This window comes from Vanessa cardui, chromosome 17 (assembly GCF_905220365.1).
Source record: "Vanessa cardui chromosome 17, ilVanCard2.1, whole genome shotgun sequence".
Classification (NCBI taxonomy): Eukaryota; Metazoa; Arthropoda; class Insecta; order Lepidoptera; family Nymphalidae; genus Vanessa; species Vanessa cardui.
The window spans coordinates 10,330,477-10,347,039 of record NC_061139.1 but is presented as its reverse complement, the minus strand read 5'-3'; the positions used below and the strand labels follow the sequence as shown (position 1 = coordinate 10,347,039).

The 16,563-nt window shown below is 39.4% G+C and overlaps 2 protein-coding genes across 2 annotated transcripts; one reads left to right on the top strand and one right to left on the bottom strand.

Annotated features, from left to right (window-relative positions):
- Positions 1-542: 542 nt before the first annotated feature.
- On the bottom strand, positions 543-7,705 carry LOC124536902. Its single transcript, XM_047113561.1, has 10 exons — positions 6,628-7,705; positions 6,362-6,542; positions 5,074-5,684; positions 4,765-4,927; positions 4,105-4,246; positions 3,200-3,296; positions 2,673-2,752; positions 2,194-2,313; positions 1,302-1,422; positions 543-1,040 (listed from the first exon to the last, which is right to left on the bottom strand). The coding sequence occupies exons 1-10, from the start codon at positions 7,590-7,592 to the stop codon at positions 848-850; spliced, it is 2,673 nt and encodes an 890-aa protein (XP_046969517.1). The 5' UTR covers positions 7,593-7,705; the 3' UTR covers positions 543-847.
- Positions 7,706-8,786: 1,081 nt separating this feature from the next.
- Positions 8,787-15,204, top strand: LOC124537058. The gene is made up of 9 exons (XM_047113770.1): positions 8,787-8,808; positions 9,250-9,493; positions 9,813-9,994; positions 10,316-10,444; positions 10,535-13,091; positions 13,462-13,582; positions 13,795-13,919; positions 14,428-14,565; positions 15,015-15,204. The coding sequence occupies exons 1-9, from the start codon at positions 8,787-8,789 to the stop codon at positions 15,160-15,162; spliced, it is 3,666 nt and encodes a 1,221-aa protein (XP_046969726.1). The 3' UTR covers positions 15,163-15,204.
- Positions 15,205-16,563: the final 1,359 nt, after the last annotated feature.

Below are 16,563 nucleotides of genomic sequence, written 5' to 3'. Positions count from 1 at the left end.
ACTAGCCTATACATCAATATCGATTAGTTAATTTTCAATCTTAATTATTTATAGATAAAATTGAAATTTGATCTACTAAACTTTTCAATAAAGTTTGTAACGATTTCAACTCTAACGAGCTATCTGCATAAAACTTCATATTTTAAAAAAAGGTTTTACGTAATTTGAACTTTTTATTAGTACTTCATAATTATATAGGAAGAGAATTTCTTACATAGTTCAATCAATCGCAGCTTGCTTTAGGCAAATGTGTTTTTACAGACAATACACATTACTTACTATCGTGAAACTGTAGTAACAAACAAACAACTACATGTAATATTATTTTCATATAAATCGTTTGTGGTCACAATCATATAGCAAAGTTGAAAGTTTGCTAACTAGCCTATAGGTAACTAGCCCATGAGTAAAATGTATAACGTTAATCCTTCTCTCCTATATCTTTTAGTTTCTCTTTAAAGTAATATTAAATTTTTCTTCAACTGAAGTCTTTTATGCAATACAAATGTTATTCGATTATTCACTATAATTTTTTTCCAACTATTCCAAAATCAAACATGTGGTTAATACTTATCACTGTTATCAAAAATAAACCTTAATGACACCATAGTAATGTTACTTTCAAATGACTTCAAGAGTATCACGTTTTTATACATTCACATTCCTTCATCAATTCCAGCAGGTATTCTCCCGTCTTATTATTACATAACATGCGTTAATTAGGCCTTTCTACATAGATTGATCAGTATAAAGACAACACATTTATATAAATTAACATGAACTTCACATTTATTTGAAAAGTCTAAAAATGGTCCTTCGAGCCGGATTTCCGTTTCACTTCATGTGCCTAGTTGGCCCACGCCATAACTATCTTCGAGAAGGGTACAAACAGAGCAGTGTACTGTGGCGGAGTGAGGAAATACCGCCTTCCATTGTAGTTACCATCATTACGAGGCATTCCTGGGTACTGAGACATTGAAAACTCCGCGCCGACAACTATACCGCTATTTGCAGCGGTGCCGCCCGCGAGGCCGACGTATCTATAACAAACTTACAACTTTATAACAGGGAAAGTAAGAAGCAAATTCAACAATTACTTTTTTCGCCCTAAAGCTTGCTATAAGAGTTTCATGAGTCTATATTTATCTAAGCGAGATCAAACATAAACTCATATTTCTAGTCCCATTGCCATAAGGTACGCACGGGAGTGAAACATGGCGGAACTTTTATATTCGTGCTATACTGAGATTTGTTTCACATAAAAAAACTGGTGCACGATTTTTTGATTTTTCATTCCATACCTGACGCGTCCCACCGCAAGTCTTCCTTGTGGGGTTATCAGTTTCACAGCGTGTCCGAGACGCAACTGCTTTGCATCAGCTGGGATGTATGGGTGACCTGATCGTTCACTGGAACTGTCCACTGTAAAACCGAGAAATTTGAATGATCGCTACTTATTCGTATTCGAGTATTATTCATTTGTTATTAAATTTATTTACATTATAATTAAAGACATTGAGGCAGTACAAATCATGACCAATTCTACGCAATGGTGGCAGGAATTCTAACAGCATTTCCTCATGAATCGCACCTCCGATCCTCTGGACATTTTATATTTTTAAAGTTTATCAACTTTAAATATTTATTTGACAGTATACCAGAAGGAAGTGCATTGAAAGAACAGTATCTTGCAGTGTATGTCCTTTTGTTAAACATTTACTTCAAATATTATCCTTTACACAACAACATTTTCAGATGGACTAATGTTGGACTTAAGTGTTTTGGTATGGATCTTTCGTGCGATAGTGCCGGTCAAATTATTGACAAAATCCGATTATTATATTATAAGCTATTGTATGTTTATCCATAAGGAGTTCTGGAATAAATATGAAAGAAATTATCTACGGTTTAATCAAATTCGATATAATAATAATTGACGAAACTATTTCAAAATTCGTTTAATTAACTGTGAGTGTGAGTGACGTCTAGTAATGATAATAGAGAGGTAGTTAATTATACAAAATTTATTTGAAAAATACTCAAAAGACATTCCAGAAGCGTTGTAAAAGATTGATTCTTCAAAAAAATTAAAACTTCAGTTAAAAATACATTCATATAAGTTAGATGGTGATTACATTTATATGGTGTTTCATCCTTTAAATAATCTTAGAAAAGTCCAATCGAAATACTAACTTTCAAGCGAAGTGGAGCGCAAATTATCAATAGAGCGACGAAGGAAAGCTTCGGTCTCCTGTAGAAGCTCATCAGTGTCATCCCGACGAACGTCTGGTAGTGAACCGCGCCAAGATACACCTAAGACATAATTTCAGTTAAGTAACAAAATAACTTTTGCTAAACAAAATGTCGAGTTTAATACGGCATTGCGTGGATTAACAAAATGTTTTTAAATTTAAGTCATCCTTTCGATTAAATAAAGCAACATAAGTCAAAAAACATTTCTCTCTATTTGATTAGGTATAGAATTAGAAATATTGTCGATATAAAAACCCATAAAACATAATCCAGCCAAACATAAATAAGAAGATTTAAAATATTTACAGGAAGATTTACAGGACTCTTGCTGTACTTATTTTATTTATGAAATTCGAAATATTAGACAAGGAATAAAATATTTTGGGTTATTTTTTAAACTAATGAAGATAATTCGTTACCTTTAACGGAAGCGATGTTTGCCGTTTGAGTCCAATCATTGCTTCGATCTACGCTCAGACACGGAGAACGGTAGCGATATCTGCAATAAATTGAACAAATGTACAACTTCATACATTATGGAATTCAACTGATGCTATCACGATACGACGATGCTACGATAATCTTCCATCTCAGAAAGCCGTTATATGTAGAAGGATAATTATAAATGAATAAACCCATAATTTTACTTTATCTAATCATATTCGCTCAGCAGTTAAGACTTCTTAAGTTCTTTGGAAATGACATGAAATGTTGCTTGATTCTCCCAAAAAAACACACATGCCTTAGGCTGATAACCAAAGATCAAATAGTCGAAATAAATGGCAATTTATTTTTATGACTTTTCAAGATTAAGGACTTAAAAATTGCCATGTATTAGACTATGGAATATATGTATCATTACGATAGATTAAATATATTTTAGGATATACGTAATTTCACACAAAATGCTCAAGTAACATCTGTTATACATATATTGTATATTTACTTGGAGGGTGATTGAGAAGAATCGTGAACGCCGGTCGCTCGTCGTGTCCACAGCGGCTCAGCTGAGCGTGACAACTCAGGCACCATGGACGTGAATCCTGTAAAACATATTACTAGCAACAAAGCTTCACCAGTGTCTTTATTACATACTACGAATCTTTTAAGCCCACATAGTGTATGGATTATGAGCGATTAAGACTGGCACCTAATCGTTGGATCTATAGACTATTAGGTAGTAAAGTTTGTATATTTTCCTGTAACCTCGTTGTAACCCATATTAAGTATACGTGTTGCAGGACAATGATTTATTGAAGTCCTCGTGACGAGATTGATGCCACTTTCTAGGAAATGGCAAATAAATCAATCGTCACGTTCGATATAATGCAATATAATTCAAGTAATCTTCGATTTCTATAAACTATACCGCATAAGTATCACTTTGAGTTCCATGAAGTAACCTCAAAATAACTATAAAGTTCTGAAGGCAACGCCTATATGCATGTTATAAAAACAGCACTTTACAATTTTCAGACTCATTAACAGACGATTGTCGACATGTTTAAAGAACACTACTTTGTTCTCTTTTATTTTACAATAAGGACATAACCACCACCAAACCAACCGAAAGAAAAAAAAATTCTGTAATGATTGGAAAAACGAAAAAATAAATAAACTCACAATTAAAACCAAAACGGGACTACAGGGATTTCGATCACGGCAAATCAAAATATGCACCGTAATCGGTGCACTCTACTTACTAGCTCTTTTAATCCGACACTACCTGTGGTTTTAGTTGCAGGATCTACGAAGTCACTTCCTTTAATTTCTACATCTTTACAAGCTAGATAACAGATTATCAAGACAGTCAAATGTCTAGATATTAGTAATTGATTTGCAATATCTTACCAATGTCACTGAGTAGTACCCGACGAGCCTCATCAGTGCGTCGTTGTGGTGGTGGTGGCCGCGCATCGGGGATGGTAAGCCGACGGGTGGTGCTTGTGCGCTGTGGTAGCGTGGGCGCCACCGTCGGGTGAGTCGAGTTCATCTGTTAGTATCATATTAATGTAGTACATTAATGTTATACTTCTTTGTAAACAATTTGATTGATATGGATGTATAATATACTTAATTGTATTTTATTTCTAATAAATACCAGAAAATCATGTGAACAGTATCAAAAGTCTGTATCAAGAGGGCTGATGGAGTTCACCGCACTTCAACGCAATTGCAAACTCAAAAGCGAAGGCAACAGTTTACGACGACGTTACTTATTGTTAATACGTCAAAAATGATATCACGTTTATTATTGTCATTTTAACAAATTGTTATTTCAACACAGACTTCCGGGAATTTTCAGTCGCTTTTATTGCTTCACTAAATAATCCGCGCGCTCCATGGGCCTCTTGTTTTATAGTCAATCTTTTATGTAGTATATTAACACAAAATGTGCAGAAAAATAGTTAAGTGTGTGCGTAAGCAGCTAGCAAAGGCAATGACTATGAAGAAAAGCATGCATACTGAATACAGGTTTGGCTATGGCCAAAAATGTTTCGCATTACATACCTTATAGGCTAAATAGCCATCTGAAGTCCACCTCGGTGGCAGAGCGGAGACATCTGTCTGTGCAGCGTTCTCCCGTCGAGGGGCGAATCCCTGGTACACTACTGGTCGAGGTCGGCCGACAGCTTTGTACCCCGAACGGGCTCCAGAGCGAGGCATCAAGGGTCTAAAAATTCCAGCAACATTTATATTCTAATTTATTTACAATACGCAAAGTATTTGGCACTTTCCAATGCGCTTTACATTTTACTCAAAAATTTAGATATGTCCTTTCAAACGCAGAGCCAAAATTGCAGTTAATTGAATTCTCACCTATATTGGAATGGGTTGGGGCATGTATTACGCCTCGAATTCAGATTGGTTGCAAGATCATCCTCCGAAATGCCACATTTCGATATATCAGTTTCAGCAAACACGGAAAACCGATGTCCCATTCTTGGCTTATAAAAGCTGTCCACACTCTCCTCTCTATGTAAGACATCTAGACTAGACCCTAATTCGTAGCTCGAAGACTTTGTGTTATCAAAGCTGAGTCCACGATTATATTCGCAAGTTAGGCTATCAATACTGTCAAGTCTCCTGGAACTTGTATTTGGACTACGTCTGTACAGCATATTATCGGACTTATTATCATAACTCTTTAGAATCCCACGACCAGGCAGTTCGAGAGTTCCCTTCTCGTTAAATCCAACATGTTTTATCTCTTTATCGTTAGGCAAAGACACCCTTTTCATTCTTAGCGACGGTTCTGCTGCATAGCATGGACTGTTTTCTTGATTCTCTTTTCTCATATTACTGACATCACTTCCTGGTTGAAAGTCTGGATCCAGAGTATGAAATTTGATCAGAACAGGCGTCGAATGAGTCGTAGAAGCTGAGGCAGGAACCCATTGATCGGTCTCTCGTATTGAAACGAGATCTTCCTGTGGATAACAATATCCATATTATATGGATGCTTTAAAGTATTTTTGTTTTAGAAAAAATAAATAAATATCAGTTCTAAAATTTAATGTTCTAATCATATACAGCCGAACGAATTATCGACTCTAATTCTGCTTAACACGTTTACTATTTCACACGCAAAACCATAAACCCCAGTCGTCGAAACAATTCTGGTATCCGAGTTGCAAATTTACGATGTGAATAAATGGGGGCGATACATGGGTACTCGAATTTAAAACTAATGTGACGTTCACACGCAATCAACTTGAACGGCAAAATCTATTACATCGTGTTTGTGAATTGCTCCTTTTGATAATAATTTTATCAAGCCCACCTTCACAGACCTATTTTCTAAAGTATTCTGTTTTTAAATTCATTTTGAAGAAATATTTTACTTTTTTAATTCATTTCTATTATTTTAATATTTATAGGGTTTAGGCGATTAGGGTCGAGGGAGGATCTTGAAGTTTTCTTTTTTCCTTAAGCATTCAGTTAAGACGTTATTTTTTGATAAACAAAAAAATTGTATACATAATTTAAATATACATAAAACAAGCCCAAATGTACAAACAAAGTATCTAAAGATATAATTCTGTCTATGACTGAAAAATAAAAACATCTGAAAATGATATACGATATTTCTAGTACTAGAACGTGCCTGCAAATTGCTCATATCCTTCGACTCATCCGTCGTAAATATAAGTTCTATATCGTCGACTTCCTCGGACTCGTTGCCGCTCCCGTTTTCCTGATCTTGTTTATCATCGGGTTCAGTATTCTGTTCCATTGGAGTTGTTCCGCCTTCAGAGAAAACTGAATTATCGCCTTCCGACATTGATCTGAAGCAAATAACATATAAATAATTTTATAAGATACTATATACATTTTATACTTAAACTTTTGAAAAAGAAACGTTTTATTTACCGAAGACTTAAATTGTCCACATCCAAATTTAACGTATCTTTCCTCCTCGACCTCTCGATAGTTTCTTTAACGACGAGATTGTCCTCTGATGTGATGCGCACTTGTACATCAAACTTATCAGTTTTAGATTTTACTTCTGCTTCATTTGGCACGGCCATTGTTATATTCTCCGAAGAAACAGATTTAAAATCAACCTTATCACCTTTATGGTTTGTTAATTTTTCAAAGTGTTCCCGTTGCTCTTCGAAATGGTAATTTTTTGACTCGTTAGCTTTACCAGTTGATTTTTCTTTTCTTTCTTCACTCGTAGTCGTAGAATCACTGTCAGACGTGGTGCTTGATTTTGCACTACCCTCTTTCAAAGTCTTTACTTTAATCCTAACATCAAACTTCGACAACAATTCCAATTTCGTTTTGAAGCTCGGTGTATTGACTTCAGATTCTTCTTTAGGAACAAAGATTTGACTATTATCGTCAATAGGACTGCTAGTAGCAATAGGAAAATTAGTTTTATCTGATACTATTGATTCAGATTTGGATTCTTCAATTATTTCTTCTAATTTCTCGGAACTTTTGAGTTCAGTTGTTTTATAATTTGTATCCTCAAAAATTTCATTGGCAGATTCTGTTTTAATAAAAACTTCGCTCCTATAACTGTCGCCACCTTTGTCTCCTTTTGGGCTATAAGACACCTCTAAATTGATGTTCTTGGGAGATTTACTTCCTATATCATCAGAATCAATTATCCTTCGACGTAATATATGATTCTCTAAAGTTAGTTTTTCTATAACATCAGCATATTCTATACAACGTGAATGTTCCTGATACTTTTCTTTCAATTCTTTAAGTTCGTTCTTAGATACTTCGAGTGCGGTTCTTAGAGACACCACCGTTTGATGAAGTGACCTTACAGTGTCCAAGTGTACAGTCCCTGGAGGGACCGTTTCCAGCCTACCGTTGTCCATTCCACCTTATTACCTTCATTCCATCCAATATTCAACATCCCATACATGACTGTTGCTATTTTAAATACACTTCAGTATACAATCACTCCTTTTTCCATTGCGAAAAAGTATTCACAAACCTTAAAAGAAAACTGTGTGATTATTTATTTAAACGGAAGACTTTTTGGAAAAAAAAGCAATACAATAGAATACTCACCGAGCGGTCGTTTCATTGTCACAAAAACTCATAGTAAAATCTCCGCGCATTTTTCGATCCTTATCGAATTACTAGCTCGTACACTTTACGCGAAAGGATACGAACGGGATGTGCAATCGATAAAGCAGTTCGCCTCGCGAGTAATTAAGCTTTTAAAGCCCTCAAAACTTCGCCCGGTTCGTATTTAAACTGGCACGATTCGTTGATAAACACCTCAACACGTAAAGAAGTAATTAAGTCGGAATATTATCTCGATCGTTTTGACAAGGTTGAGACACCTACCTATACCGAAGTATACTCAAAGTCTCCCAATTCGCTCCTTGTAAACAAATCAATACTCCTCAATTTGGTATTCGCGGGCGTGAGGGTAAATAAATAAGAGAGATATAATTGTCCTTGTCTTTCATTGTCATGGTGACAATTATTCGTTTCGTCCCGAAATAGTGAAAAATTAATGACTACTTATTTTCTTTAAATATATAAATATAAAATTTGTTTTCATTGTAATATAAATTAATTCTTTTTTTTTTTCATTTTTATGATGTAGTCGATGGTAATATCTTAGAATCTTTAAAGTATTTATTGACAGAATTGTCAATGTCAAAAAATAACCTAAAAGTAAATAAATATAAACACAGTGAAATCGAAAAGTATTTATAAATAAATATGTTTAGTGTTCAAAATATATTTAAAAATGCCCGAATAAACACATACTCGATTTTGCAAGTTAGGCTTAAGTCAAAAACTCATTGGGTAAAGTTATATCTAATGAACCTTTTTACCATAGTTCACAACGAAAGAAATACAAATGAATACTTTAAAATTATTTACAGTCAAAATTAAAAAAGAAGACTGGTCCAAAATACAAGGCTTTACACCACTTCGATGAGTTTTACGGATCGGTCTTCGGTAGTAAATGGGAACCGATGCGAGAAGCGCTATTACGAAAGTCCAAGTATGTAGCGGTTATTAACAATTACGGGGATTCCGAAGAAACTATGGAGTATCTATCGCATCGAGGTAACTATTGAGAAACATCTTGTTTAATTAAGTATTCATTCCATGCCATCGAATATACTATTTCCATAGATCATTTAATAATTGTCATCTCACTTTGGCATAAAGTATTTAGTATTCTTAGTGGGTGGACTGGCAATTAAGCCTAAATTAATTATAAAATTATTTTATTTAGATAACAATTTCTGAATTTGTGTACATTTTTAATGAATATGTACATCTTGGTGTGTGTTACGAAATCTTATTATTTTCCTAAGTATAGTAAAAATATTAAAGTACCCTTAAAAAACACTAAAATATGTGATGTGAAAGGTACCTACCAAGATGGAGTGGCACCCTGACAACTAAATAAAACAGACTCTTATATATATTTTAATAATCAAATTATATATGAATGCATTATAAAATACAATTCATACATACACCTATTTTGTTAAATTTAAGGTGCTCATTGCCTCAAGAAATTGATGTCCGTGCAAAAGACGTTTCATGATCAATATTCACCACAAGAACAGACAGAAGGAGATAACAGCCATAATAATAATTTAGATGACTATTTAGCTAAATTACAAAGCGAGGAAATAGCGAAAGTTTATCCGCAAGGTGAAAATCTACCAGACAAACTAGAATTAAGTGATAACAGGATACTACAAACAGACAAAAAGGAAAAAGAAAACAAAGAAGAAATGTAAGTACACATTTGATTGTTTTTAAACATAACAATTTACAAAGTTTAACAAAGTTTTTAAGTATAACAGCATTAAGAACAGCCTGTAAATTTCCCACTGCTGGGCTAAGGCCTCCTCTCCCTTTGAGGAGAAGGTTTGGAATATTATCCACCACCCTGCTCTAATGCTAATTGGTGGAATACACGTGTACCAGAATTAGCTAAGAAATTAGACACATGCAGGTTTTCTTTCACTGACACAAGATGCATTTCAGCCATTTTGGTTTTTTGAATAAATAAATATTATTAATTATTAATCAATTGTATATTTTCCTTTTAGTTCAAAATCAGCATACACCCTGAACAAAGCAATAGAGGAAGCACAGATAGACCACTCTCGTATTATTCAGCCATCAATGGGTCTGTCTTCAGAAGCGTTATACCAGTATGTGCCCGCAACGAAGATTAAAGGACTTGATGATTGGGTGCCGGAGTCCATGCATTATTCACTGTATGCTAATAGTAAGTTTGGGATATTATAGTCTTACATAAGTTATCATACATCATTGAATTCATATCTCATTGCTTTTTTAAGGTGACAGGAGGTCTTATCCTCTTCTCTCTTTAAGGTGAAGGGTTGGAGATTATTCCACCACACTGTTTCACATCTTGTTGGTGGATACATATGTGGTAGAATTTCATTAAAATTAAGTACACAACAATAATCATTTACTAATTATCTTTAAAAATATGGATTTTTAAAATAAGTACATTGTCAATACTACAATACAATAATAAATATTTAAATCGAAATTTATAATTTAATATAATATTGTTTTGTAGGAGACACAGATTTTCCACTCATCATTGAACCAGAGACAGAATTTGAATATCCAGAACATTTAAAAGTGATGACGTACGAAATGAATAGCGAATATGAGAAGTTTCCTGAGCCAAAGAGATGTAAAACAGGTAAGATTTGATGATGAATAAACCATACTACAAAACAATAAAATGCTTCAACCAAATGAGCTGGGTCCTTCATGTTCTGGGTTTTTCTAGGAGTGTTCAACTACTACCCCATGGACGGCGCCAGCGTGCTGGGCGTGCTGGCGCTGTGCCTGCGCGGCGGCGAGCGCGCGCTCGACCTCTGCGCGGCGCCCGGCGGCAAGGCGCTCACGGCGCTGCAGACGCTGCTGCCCGACGTGCTGCTCTGCAACGACGCGTCCGTGTCGCGCTCCAACAGGTGCGCTCTACTCGCTCTACTCGCTCTACTCGCTCTACCTAGTGTCGCCGGCGGCAAGGCGCTCACGGCGCTGCAGACGCTGCTGCCCGACGTGCTGCTCTGCAACGACGCGTCCGTGTCGCGCTCCAACAGGTGCGCTCTACTCGCTCTACTCGCTCTACTCGCTCTACCTAGTGTCGCCGGCGGCAAGGCGCTCACGGCGCTGCAGACGCTGCTGCCCGACGTGCTGCTCTGCAACGACGCGTCCGTGTCGCGCTCCAACAGGTGCGCTCTACTCGCTCTACTCGCTCTACTCGCTCTACCTAGTGTCGCCGGCGGCAAGGCGCTCACGGCGCTGCAGACGCTGCTGCCCGACGTGCTGCTCTGCAACGACGCGTCCGTGTCGCGCTCCAACAGGTGCGCTCTACTCGCTCTACTCGCTCTACCTAGTGTCGCCGGCGGCAAGGCGCTCACGGCGCTGCAGACGCTGCTGCCCGACGTGCTGCTCTGCAACGACGCGTCCGTGTCGCGCTCCAACAGGTGCGCTCTACTCGCTCTACTCGCTCTACCTAGTGTCGCCGGCGGCAAGGCGCTCACGGCGCTGCAGACGCTGCTGCCCGACGTGCTGCTCTGCAACGACGCGTCCGTGTCGCGCTCCAACAGGTGCGCTCTACTCGCTCTACTCGCTCTACCTAGTGTCGCCGGCGGCAAGGCGCTCACGGCGCTGCAGACGCTGCTGCCCGACGTGCTGCTCTGCAACGACGCGTCCGTGTCGCGCTCCAACAGGTGCGCTCTACTCGCTCTACTCGCTCTACCTAGTGCCGCCGGCGGCAAGGCGCTCACGGCGCTGCAGACGCTGCTGCCCGACGTGCTGCTCTGCAACGACGCGTCCGTGTCGCGCTCCAACAGGTGCGCTCTACTCGCTCTACTCGCTCTACTCGCTCTACCTAGTGTCGCCGGCGGCAAGGCGCTCACGGCGCTGCAGACGCTGCTGCCCGACGTGCTGCTCTGCAACGACGCGTCCGTGTCGCGCTCCAACAGGTGCGCTCTACTCGCTCTACTCGCTCTACCTAGTGTCGCCGGCGGCAAGGCGCTCACGGCGCTGCAGACGCTGCTGCCCGACGTGCTGCTCTGCAACGACGCGTCCGTGTCGCGCTCCAACAGGTGCGCTCTACTCGCTCTACTCGCTCTACCTAGTGTCGCCGGCGGCAAGGCGCTCACGGCGCTGCAGACGCTGCTGCCCGACGTGCTGCTCTGCAACGACGCGTCCGTGTCGCGCTCCAACAGGTGCGCTCTACTCGCTCTACTCGCTCTACCTAGTGTCGCCGGCGGCAAGGCGCTCACGGCGCTGCAGACGCTGCTGCCCGACGTGCTGCTCTGCAACGACGCGTCCGTGTCGCGCTCCAACAGGTGCGCTCTACTCGCTCTACCTAGTGTCGCCGGCGGCAAGGCGCTCACGGCGCTGCAGACGCTGCTGCCCGACGTGCTGCTCTGCAACGACGCGTCCGTGTCGCGCTCCAACAGGTGCGCTCTACTCGCTCTACTCGCTCTACCTAGTGTCGCCGGCGGCAAGGCGCTCACGGCGCTGCAGACGCTGCTGCCCGACGTGCTGCTCTGCAACGACGCGTCCGTGTCGCGCTCCAACAGGTGCGCTCTACTCGCTCTACCTAGTGTCGCCGGCGGCAAGGCGCTCACGGCGCTGCAGACGCTGCTGCCCGACGTGCTGCTCTGCAACGACGCGTCCGTGTCGCGCTCCAACAGGTGCGCTCTACTCGCTCTACTCGCTCTACCTAGTGTCGCCGGCGGCAAGGCGCTCACGGCGCTGCAGACGCTGCTGCCCGACGTGCTGCTCTGCAACGACGCGTCCGTGTCGCGCTCCAACAGGTGCGCTCTACTCGCTCTACTCGCTCTACCTAGTGTCGCCGGCGGCAAGGCGCTCACGGCGCTGCAGACGCTGCTGCCCGACGTGCTGCTCTGCAACGACGCGTCCGTGTCGCGCTCCAACAGGTGCGCTCTACTCGCTCTACTCGCTCTACTCGCTCTACTCGCTCTACCTAGTGTCGCCGGCGGCAAGGCGCTCACGGCGCTGCAGACGCTGCTGCCCGACGTGCTGCTCTGCAACGACGCGTCCGTGTCGCGCTCCAACAGGTGCGCTCTACTCGCTCTACTCGCTCTACCTAGTGTCGCCGGCGGCAAGGCGCTCACGGCGCTGCAGACGCTGCTGCCCGACGTGCTGCTCTGCAACGACGCGTCCGTGTCGCGCTCCAACAGGTGCGCTCTACTCGCTCTACTCGCTCTACCTAGTGTCGCCGGCGGCAAGGCGCTCACGGCGCTGCAGACGCTGCTGCCCGACGTGCTGCTCTGCAACGACGCGTCCGTGTCGCGCTCCAACAGGTGCGCTCTACTCGCTCTACTCGCTCTACCTAGTGTCGCCGGCGGCAAGGCGCTCACGGCGCTGCAGACGCTGCTGCCCGACGTGCTGCTCTGCAACGACGCGTCCGTGTCGCGCTCCAACAGGTGCGCTCTACTCGCTCTACTCGCTCTACCTAGTGTCGCCGGCGGCAAGGCGCTCACGGCGCTGCAGACGCTGCTGCCCGACGTGCTGCTCTGCAACGACGCGTCCGTTTTAATAAAAAAGGAATACATGTAATTGCGTATACAACAAAGTCATGTATGTCTATTCATAACAACCTGCATTCTAAACCAAGGGTAAAAATTAGTCGTAATGCAGTAAGTTGTAACAAAATCGTCTTTTTTGTTGCAGAATACATCGAATATTCCGCGACTACCTTTTAGACTACGAGAATGGCAACAAATGGCAAGAACGGGTTTTGTTATCGCGAGTTGACGGACGGTTCCTCACCGACGATTTCGGCTTTGATAAGGTTAGCAACTGTCTATGTGCCTTTTTCAATAACAAAATAAGAATAATAATTAACAGCTTTGAAATTGAACTAGGGCTAATTGCTATACAACTTGAATGACAGGGTATTATCGGTAGTGAAAAATAAACTGTAAAATTATATAAAAATCAAAATGTACGTAAGTTTTCTTAAATTTGTTGATTTGGAACTTTATGTATTTATTTTGTTTTCAGGTTTTAGTAGATGTGCCTTGCACAACAGACAGACATTCTGTTACGGAGGACGAGAACAATATATTTCGACCGGATCGTGTTAAGGAGAGGCTGAACATCCCGGAGGTCCAAACACAGCTACTGGTGTAAGTTTCTCAACTTTCTCATACTCCGATGGGGTTCTCAATTTTCCCATACTCCGAACGTGCATTCCGAAATGTAGGATTGTTAACAGTGTCCACTTTTGATCTCAGGGCACAGCCAAAAGATAATATTATAAGTCTCATTGAATTGAATTTGTCTACTCCGAGGATGGCATCCATTGCTTTGGAGTCTATAGCGTCAACAGAAGAAAGGATTTGAACGTATAAGTAGTGGACAAACATTTCCACAATTACTGTGCACTCTCTATTGTGTCACTCTCACAATTCGATTTAATCGCAGAATCAAAAGAGATTCAGGCGCAGGACCAATAGCCTTACCTGGTTTCTGAGGCACGCGATAGTCCTCACTTCCAACTTCTAGGATTGGGGCTATTAATTTTTGTCCAAATAACAAAATAACTTTCTATCCATCCGATCTCCAATTCACCAACGAGGTAATCCCTGTCTCGACCAATAATAATAACGATACAAATGTATGGGATTCGCGCAGCAACGCGCTGCGACTGGCGCGCGTGGGCGGCGCGGTAGTGTACTGCACGTGCGCGCTCAGTCCGGCGCAGAACGACGGCGTCGTGCACGCAGCACTGCAGCGCGCCTTCCGCGAACACGCGCTCGTCGCCACCGTGCGGTGAGCCTCACGATACACATTCACAGCTCTAATAAACTCCGCTTTGAATCAATAAAAAAACCCGAAGCTTGAGTTTCTTAAACTCCTGTCAGTTTGTTAAGCTATAAGGTGCAGTGTAGTTTTTCATGTAGTGGTATTGAATGTACGATTGTTTAAATGATAACGCAGTGATGATTAAAAATTGAATCTATATTATTAAATAATGTTGTTGTCTGTTTGTTTATTGTATCACGCAATACTGCAACGATTTAGATGAAACATTTTCTGTTTAAAAATTCATGATTAAACTTCCTAACTGACGTGCTCACCACAGAATTACGATGGCCAAAGTCGTCATCTATTTGTTAAAATAAATGCATCTATTAGCAAACATAAATGAACTCAAATGTTGAATATAAGTTCTTTTGCAAGTTTAAAAATTACAAATATTATTTCATACGATATTTCAGAGACTTGACAAAACCATTCAGTGCTCTGAGTAGTACTTTGTGCCTTGGCACGGGAGCAGCGCGACCAAAGTACGGGCAACTAGTGGTTCCCGACATCGCCGCCAACTTCGGCCCCGCCTACATATCACGACTTGTTAGATTAAAGTGACCACTAAATTAGTAACTTTGTAAATAAAGATTTGAATAGTTATTGCATTTTTTTTTATAAACCATGACCCAAAAAATATTTGTAATTCGATTTTTGAATTTAAGAAACAATGTATTTGTCAATTATACTTTTTTTTTTATTTGACATATATCTAATCTTGTGCTGATTGAAATAATACAATAAAATTAATGATTACATTTATTAAGTACAATAAAGTGTCTTTGGTAAGCACAAAATAATTAGAAATACAATATAAAATCATTATTAAACATACATTTTAAAAAAGCTACACATATTTTTACTTTTTTATTATATTATTAAAATGCAACAATACAAAAATATATTATTTATTCAGTTTTTCTCTTTTTAAATAATATTAAGCTAAAAGAGATTATTGGCTCATTTTCTTATTAAAAAAACTATAGCTAACTATAAATAAGTACATTTAAAAAAATATATACTTAATAATTATGTTGATTTAGCCCAGGCTTTAAAAAAAACATTTTTAATTATTATTCACGACTAAATCGTTTTTTGTGAAACTTGGATTGTCAAAGAAATAATTAAATATTGAACTTGTCTTGAACGCTACCGCGTATCTAGATAAATGAGATAAAGATCAAATATAATGTACTTAAAGCTAGGCGTTTTTAAATCTAAAAAAAATTACGACTTGTCTGTGATTTGACATTGCTTACAAAAAAAAAAACATAAGTACATAGACAAAAGTAGATGTAGATTAAATTCCCTTTTGGCAGTCTTAGACTAACATTTAAAAATATATATCGACACAATGGCACGAGTAAAACTTACATCTAATAATATCAATTACAATATATATTTTTCATAATAACAGTTGTTTTTATTTCTTAATTCATATGTAATTTAATTGGCTAAGAAAAATCAGTTAGATTCCAGTCTCACAAAATGAGTTTCACAGTGCGTTGGAATTATATAATAAGTACTAACAAAACACTTATAATTATAATAATTATGAGCATTGATAATTGCATTTAGAACAATGAATATAAGTACCATTGTATACAATTAGATGTTACGAGTACTACAGTTTATAATTAACATTGTACTCAGTATAGTAGTAGGAATTAAATATACATATGCCCATTTAAAGACATATTTATAAATAATTGGTCTTAATTATAATGTTTACCTATATGAATATTAGTTAAGTTTTTACAGAATATAAATTTGTTTTTTTTTTTTTTTTATATTGCTTCCTGTAAATTGGTTTATATAATTGTATGAAATGTACTTTCATTTGATAAAAAAAATATAATTTGCAGATATGATATTATCAGTCAATTCCTTATTATATACTTTTGTTTACTTGTTAGTGTTGCTATTAGAGAGACCAAAGGTAGCTTAACTTTTCATCACTTT